Genomic DNA, 7,496 nt, shown 5'->3' with positions numbered 1-7,496 from the left:
GTACGTATTTTGTATTAGACACATTTTTTCCGTTCTTCTAAATTAGTCCAACAGCATAAAACGAATAAAAGTAATTGACATTTCACCAAAGTATTGATTTATTATTTTGACCTTGTTTACGATTCAAAATTGGCGTATTTGTAAGTAAATACGCCTTAAAAGGCTAAAACTGGCCGCATAAATACGCTTAACCTAATGATATTATTTAAGTGCATTATTTTTGTACGAGTAATTAATGACGCACTATAAAATCACTAGAATGTAGGCAATGAAATAAATTAAAAAAATCTTTAGAAATTCATTTTGGTATCTGTAATCCATTTTGTTAAATTGTGTTTAAAATCTTTAATTAGGTAGGTACCAGATGGTGGGTGTCACTGAATAGTAGATACGTAGTAATCAGAGCGTGGTTTTAAGCGATATAGGTAGGTACTTAAAAATTCGATCATCGACTTTTTGGCGGGAACGCGAGGAGCGAAGTTGTTGAATTATTTTATTTTATCTATTTAGTGTTTCTTTGGATTTAAATGGGTAATAACGGTGGTTTATTTACTGTTTAGTATCTGTGAAAGTGCAAAAATGTGGTAAAATTAAACAAAGCCGTTGGACGTAGCTTCTCGGGATTCTCCAAAAAGTCTCAGTAAATGACCACCATTTTACTGAGATTATATTTCATCCCATATCTCATCTCATTTCATGCCATGTTTCATTTTAATCAATTTCATTTCACTTCCTAATGCCGTATCGTCTCATTGCTTCGACGATGTGGTGTTGTGTTCCAATCGTTACATAAATCAACATTAAATTATTAGAAGAAAAAAAACGCGGGAAACATTGGAATTTGGCGGACGCTGTTTTTGTTTGAATTTGCTTTTCCTTCGTTTTTTATTATTCATAAACTTTACAGCTTAAAGGTTTTAATTAAAACGGGAGAATTATAAAAATCTTATTACTTGACGCTGGCTAGCACACAAACTGTACCAGAGCCAAAAAATAAAGAAGAAGATGAAGAAGTCGATCATCGAAAAGCAGACAAGTAATGTACCTTTGAATGAAATTAAAGTACCGTACTAATAGTACCCATTGAAAAGTAACCTCATACCAAAAAGAGTTTCAAATTTAATTTAGATAGAGTAAACGTTAAATTGATTTCCGCCTGTTATAATATAACACTTGTCTTTAAATAAAGTGAGTGTACCTATATCGTTAGTGTAATACTTTTATTGTTGGGTAGGTCTCGTTAACGTACTAGCCGCAACGTTAATGGCGAAAATGCAAATCAAAACAGTGTTGTCATGAAATTAATGTTCGTTATTATAAGTCGTGCTAAGAGGATGGTAATAATGCATAGATAGATGTAAACATTTCATATATAGTAAGCTTAATATTCCAGAAAACAATGGGCATGGGAATAAGAATATTATATAAATTTTTAAATATACCATGCTAGAAATTTATTTTTTTAACAGTTGTGTATTTTGAATGATATTTTCTCAATTATAAAATGACATCCATTTTTAATCTTATTTTCTTGAAACATGTGGTCCAAGACTCAATTGTACCGTAAATCAATATAGAACGGATTGCTGGTGTGCTGCCATAGTAATAGCGTAGTAGATAAAGGTCGATGGGTTTAACTCAGCAAGCTCAAAAATGTCCCAACACCAGTAGGTAATTACGCAATTCACAAGTTTAACGGATTTGATTTTTATTTTCCAATGCAATTCTTTTCTCGTTGAAATCGTTATGGAACTCGACTTAGATATTTTCTAATAACTGATAAATAACTAACTAACCCGCAAGACTCAGGCATGTTTTGAACTCCTGCTTAGTCGCAGCACTCGATACAAATAAAGCGTCTTATCGATACAAATAAAGCGTTTTAAAGCTATGTACGTTTACATTAAGAAAGCTTCCTGATTTCCTGTTTTAAAAAGCTATTCCAAAAAGCATACGTAAAACTTGAAAAGTGTTAAGCGCTTGTCAATTTTAAGCCGTTTGTCACACCACTAGTAGCATAGATTAAATTGGTTAAGCACTATTTTAAGGTGGATTGATTTGATTGAATTCATTCTGTCCACCAAGTCGAAGATTGGTCTCGGTTATTCTCATAGAAATTTATAATTGTTATTTGACTTATCTTAAAATCTAATGGCGTGATAATCGCCAAATAGAAACTAAACATGGCTATGTCCAAAGGCTTTAAAGTTCTGGAGAAATCATCGCCCCCCAGTCCGTATAGCATAATATTACAACACAGAAACAAAGACACTGCACTTCTTTTCGAATCTCAAGCCGTTGTTTCCTTATCATCGCAAGAAACAGAAACTTTAAGGAAACAATACCATAAAGTTGCAGACGCTTATGGATGTCTTGGAGTACTTCAGCTAAATTCTGGTGAAAGCTGTCTTCTGTATCTTGTGTTAATCACCGGATGCTCTTCTGTTGGTAAAGTGGGGGATTTAGAAGTATTTAAGATAACGCAAACTCAATTTCTGCCACTGTTCTACCAGTCGCAAGGTGATGATAAGGTATCGGAAGTCCGAAAATTAATTAATTCAGGTACATTTTATTTCTCTTGGTATTCTGGCAAAAACAATGATAATCTTTTTGATCTCACTCTGTGTGCCCAAAGAAAAAGTAAAGGAGCCAACCCTGATAATAGGTTCTTTTGGAATAGAACACTGTACATACATCTAATCAGATATGGCATAGATTGTGATGAGTGGCTAACTCGAGCAATGTGTGGATCTGTAGAAATACGCACTATTTATGTTGGGCATCGTCAAGCTAGGGCTGTACTTGTCTCAAGACTTAGTTGTGAAAGGGCTGGAACTAGATTTAATGTGCGAGGTTGTAATGATGATGGAAATGTGGCAAACTTTGTAGAAACTGAACAAGCTGTTTACATTGATGATTCTGTAGCATCTTATATACAAACAAGAGGGTCTGTGCCATTGTTTTGGGAACAACCTGGAATACAAGTTGGCTCACACAAAGTAAAAATGTCAAGAGGCTATGATGCATCAACAAGTGCTTGTGAGAGACATTTTGCCCAGTTAAAGCGTAATTATGGATCTGTAATAGTTGTAAATCTGCTTGGATCTAACATGATTGGGGGTAGTGAAGGTGAGGCAACATTAAGTAATGCTTTCCAGAAACACATTAATGAATCTCCACATTCTGATGTCCTACAAATTGTTTTTGACTATCATCAGGAAGTAAGAGCAACATCCCAAGAGATAGCTCTATCAAAATTTAAACAGAATATTGAGAAATATTATGATGAGATTGGGATTTTTAGTGCAAAAGGGTCAGACATTTATAATATTCAAAAGGGAGTTATAAGGACCAATTGCTTGGATTGCTTAGATAGAACAAATTCTATTCAGACATTTATTGGTTTAGAAATGCTTGCTGTTCAATTAATGCTACTACAATGTCTTGATAAAAAACAAAATGTTAATAGATTTGAAGAAGTTTACAAACAGATGTGGGTGAATAATGGAAATGAAATATCTAAAATTTATGCTGGAACTGGTGCAATTCAAGGAGGCTCCAAACTAATTGATGGAGCTCGGTCTGCTGCCAGGACTATCCAGAACAATTTATTAGACAACTCAAAGCAAGAAGCAATTGATATTTTATTACTTGGTTCAACATTAAACTCTGAACTGGCAGACCGCACAAGAATACTGTTGCCATCTAACATACTACACACTTCTACAGCTATCTTGAGGGAAATGTGTCGTAGAACGAATGAATTCACTCAACCTTCAACTCTTAGAATAACTATTGGCACATACAATGTGAATGGTGGTAAACATTTCAGAAGTCTTGCTTATAAGGATGTTTCATTATCTGACTGGTTATTAGATTGTCCAAATTCATCATTGGTGAGTACAGTTAATTTGAAGGATCATCCTTCTGACATATTTGCAATAGGCTTTGAAGAAATAGTTGATTTAAATGCTAGTAATATTATGGCAGCTAGTACTGATAATGCAAAAGCATGGAGTGAGGAACTGGAAAAAGTGTTAGGCAGAGATGCATCTTATACACTTCTGTCTAGTCATCAACTTGTTGGAGTATGTTTATTCATATTTGTTAGAAAAGATTTAATACCGCATATCAGAGATGTAGCACTTGATTCAGTTAAGACTGGACTTGGAGGGGCTACTGGGAATAAAGGTGCTGTGGGAATAAGAATGGTAATTTATGGAACCTCACTATGTTTTGTTTGTGCACATTTTGCTGCTGGTCAATCACAAGTTACAGAGCGTAATGCTGATTACACAGAAATTACTAGAAAAATTGCATTTCCCATGGGTCGCTCTCTGTACTCCCATGACTATGTATTTTGGTGTGGTGATTTTAATTATCGTATAGATTTAGATAAAGATGAAGTACGCCTTTTGGCTTCACAAAATAATTTGCAAAGGCTTTTGGAGCAAGATCAACTTTTACAGCAAAAGTCACAAGATTTAGTTTTCAAAAACTGCTTTGAAGGAGAAATTACATTTCCTCCAACTTATAAATATGATCTATTTAGTGATGACTATGATACCAGTGAAAAATGCAGAGCACCAGCATGGACTGACCGTGTATTGTGGAGAAGCAGAAAATATACTATTGATCCTGAAACCACATCAGAATTATCAGCAGGGAAACTTCTACACTATGGAAGGGCAGAATTGAAACAAAGTGACCACAGACCTGTAATAGCAATATTAGAAATAGAAGTGTTACAGGTCAGCTATACAAAATGCATGGAAGTTTTTTATGAAGTAGTAAAAGATCTGGGTCCTCCTGATGCTTGTATAATTGTGCAACCATTACAAGACCTTAATACTGATGAGTCTGTATTTGATGATAATGTCATGGCTGCTGTACTCCAAGAGTTAGCTACTTTTGGTGAAGTAACCTTAGTTCGTTTTATAGATGATCACACTTTGAGCATCACTTTCAGAGAGGGTCAAAATGCTTTAGCAGCAGCTCAAAAAGCAACTTTATCAGTTTGTACAGTTCCATTGCAAATTTTCTTGAAATCTCCAAACTGGGTTGATATTGTTCGCACAGAAATAGGTTTGTGTACAAACAACACAATACCTTTATATGGTGAAATTCAATCTGAAAGACCACTGAGATCTGCTCCACCTACTCCTAGAAAGCAACAGCCGAGCAGACCCCCAGCTCCTTCACCAACACCATTGGTTCCATCGAGATTACCAGCAGTGAGTCCTGCACGACCTCCACCCCCAAGACCTGCACCTTTATCTCCTGAAACTAGTAAAGTTGTGGGACAGCCCCCCATTGTTTCCCCGCCCGCCGACAGTGTTCCGCCACCTAGTTGTGCACCTCCTCCCCCACCGGAACCAAGTTCACCGCCGCCACTTGGACCTCCGCCTCCTGTGCCTGCTAGACAAGGTGCTCCGCCACCCTTACCTGCGCGGCCGCGTCCTACGAATTAAACAGACCTGACAAGGGATGTTTTTGACAAAAACAACGCATTAATACTATGTAATACACTGTAGAATTTATAATAGCTACATGATTATAGCTAAATTTATTTAAATGTTGTGGTTCTATGCTGTAGTGTTATTTGTAAAGTTATGTTAAATCTGCAAGTTTTTTTACTAGCAGTTATATATATTATAGTCTAAATGGCGCAAGTCCTTAAGTATTTTCAATGTTAAAAAGGCATGTGCAATATAAAGCAAGCTTTCACTATGTTATGTATTTACAATTTATTAACTTTAAGTTTGGGCTGGTCATTAATTATTGTTGAATCAATAAACTGAAGGGTTTTGCAATAAAATCAAAATTAACACTACCTACTTAATTTCAATATTTAATTAATGTACTTATAAAAGAATAGAAAAATTAGGATGATCCAATAAAAAACTTCGTATGTTTTATTAATTTTCAGGTTTTTAGAATTTCCGAGGTAGATGTTAAATTGTTTCCACATTGTCTCAAGACAAATTTCGATAATTCAGTCTTATTGTTAAAATATGTTATATTACTTCATTTGGCTGTGTTAGGCATTTAATTTACTTAAATTAATGTTTCCTCTTAAGATTAAGAAAATCGAAAATATAACTTACATAATGGCTCATTGTCCTAGCTTAGCCCTTAGAACCAGAAAAGATTAAAATTGTTTTTTGTTATTATTTATAAAAATTACGATTATTAAATTATAAACATCTATTATTATTGATAGATTAGTATTGGAAGAACAGTTAAGCTGATGTCTCAAATAAAAAGTTCAGTTAGTTTGACAATCTGAATTTAAGTTTTCGTTCTAGATAACGCAGATAGTGATGTTCCTTGTTTCTAATTTTATGTTAATTTTTATACTTTTTCATAGTTAATTACTATTTAAAAATGTACCTGAATATGAATTTCTTTGTTACATTTTAAAAATGTATTGAAATCAATTATTAAATGTAACAAAATGCTTCTGAAACTCCACAAACTGTTGTAAAAATAGTTAGCATGTGTTCTGCTTTGTAAGAGGTATATAATGTATATTAGAAATATAATGTTCAGAAAAATGGGGGTTTTAATTTTGATATGTAGGTAAACCTGGACAACGAATAAAAAATCCATAAATAAAAGAGATTAAATGTTTTCATTATCTTTATTTCTAAGTGTTATCACTCCAAACCATCAACTAACATAATTATGCTTCACATTAATGATCTATTGTTTTTTGGGAATAGCATGGGAGTAGATGGTTTGCACTACACCTACCAATCCGAGAGCGCAGAGAAGCAAAGTCAGACGATACAGTATAACGTCAGCAGGTCCACCTTTTAGGAAGACGGGCAAGTCATTGTCTCTCTGAAAAATGTAGAACAAAATATTTTATATCATTGTTACTATAATGTAGTATAAATTTACATTTAGATATAAATTAGCTTGTAAACTTGTAATCGCGACTAACTTAATGTTTATAAAAATTTTAAAACATTTAACGTCGGTATTTAAAGGTAGGTGAAAGTAAGTAATTATTTGACATTTTTTACTGATATGTATTGTCATTGTATTTTTCTTTAGAAATTACCTGGAAGAGCTCTTGTTTTCTACGAATATTTTCGGGAACTGGTGGATAAGGAGTGTTCGTCCCAGGCATCAGATTCCTTTTTCCAGGTGCGGCACAAGCTTCTTCGGTCACAGTCGAGAACTGGTTGGTATTGTACTGGATTACAGGAACCTCCACTCGTTGTAGGGCTATGGGTGCCTGAAGTGTGTACAGAATTTTTAATGATTATCTAAATCTTGATAACCAAATTTTAAATTTAGAATCTTATGTACTTACTACAGGGAATAGTGGAGCCTGTAGGTTTGAAGCTGCAATGAGTCTACCAGTAATTCGGCCTAGTTGATGATACATTTTGCTGTACAATATTTTATTTTATTGGGGTTCCTTTAAATGTCCGCAAAGTCGATCGAGCTATTACGAAACCAAGTTGTAGGTACTTTGGTTCGTA

The 7,496-nt window shown here is 34.3% G+C and overlaps 2 protein-coding genes across 2 annotated transcripts; one reads left to right on the top strand and one right to left on the bottom strand.

Moving 5' to 3' along the window:
• Positions 1-2,043: 2,043 nt before the first annotated feature.
• Positions 2,044-6,620, top strand: Synj (synaptojanin). Its single transcript, XM_089731958.1, has one exon. The coding sequence runs from the start codon at positions 2,184-2,186 to the stop codon at positions 5,469-5,471; it is 3,288 nt and encodes a 1,095-aa protein (XP_089588084.1). The 5' UTR covers positions 2,044-2,183; the 3' UTR covers positions 5,472-6,620.
• A 9-nt stretch (positions 6,621-6,629) lies between these two features.
• On the bottom strand, positions 6,630-7,465 carry LOC114246072 (uncharacterized). Its single transcript, XM_028178449.2, has 3 exons — positions 7,325-7,465; positions 7,070-7,246; positions 6,630-6,846 (listed from the first exon to the last, which is right to left on the bottom strand). The coding sequence occupies exons 1-3, from the start codon at positions 7,397-7,399 to the stop codon at positions 6,706-6,708; spliced, it is 393 nt and encodes a 130-aa protein (XP_028034250.1). The 5' UTR covers positions 7,400-7,465; the 3' UTR covers positions 6,630-6,705.
• Between the last annotated feature and the right edge of the window lie 31 nt (positions 7,466-7,496).

The sequence above is a fragment of the Bombyx mandarina genome, chromosome 12 (assembly GCF_030267445.1).
Source record: "Bombyx mandarina strain Sakado chromosome 12, ASM3026744v2".
NCBI lineage: Eukaryota > Metazoa > Arthropoda > Insecta > Lepidoptera > Bombycidae > Bombyx > Bombyx mandarina.
The sequence above is the reverse complement of the archived record's forward strand: the minus strand, read 5'-3'. Positions and strand labels throughout refer to the sequence as shown.

What these genes read in the sequence shown, in the direction of transcription:
- Synj (XM_089731958.1), top strand. Translation starts at nt 2,184, where the DNA reads ATGGCTATGTCCAAAGGCTTTAAAGTTCTGGAGAAATCATCGCCCCCC.
- LOC114246072 (XM_028178449.2), bottom strand. Translation starts at nt 7,399, where the DNA reads ATGTATCATCAACTAGGCCGAATTACTGGTAGACTCATTGCAGCTTCA. An exon ending in AGGCTCCACTATTCCCTGTA is followed by an intron (nt 7,247 to 7,324) that starts GTAAGTACATAA and finishes TACACACTTCAG; the next exon opens with GCACCCATAGCCCTACAACG. An exon ending in GAAAACAAGAGCTCTTCCAG is followed by an intron (nt 6,847 to 7,069) that starts GTAATTTCTAAA and finishes TACATTTTTCAG; the next exon opens with AGAGACAATGACTTGCCCGT.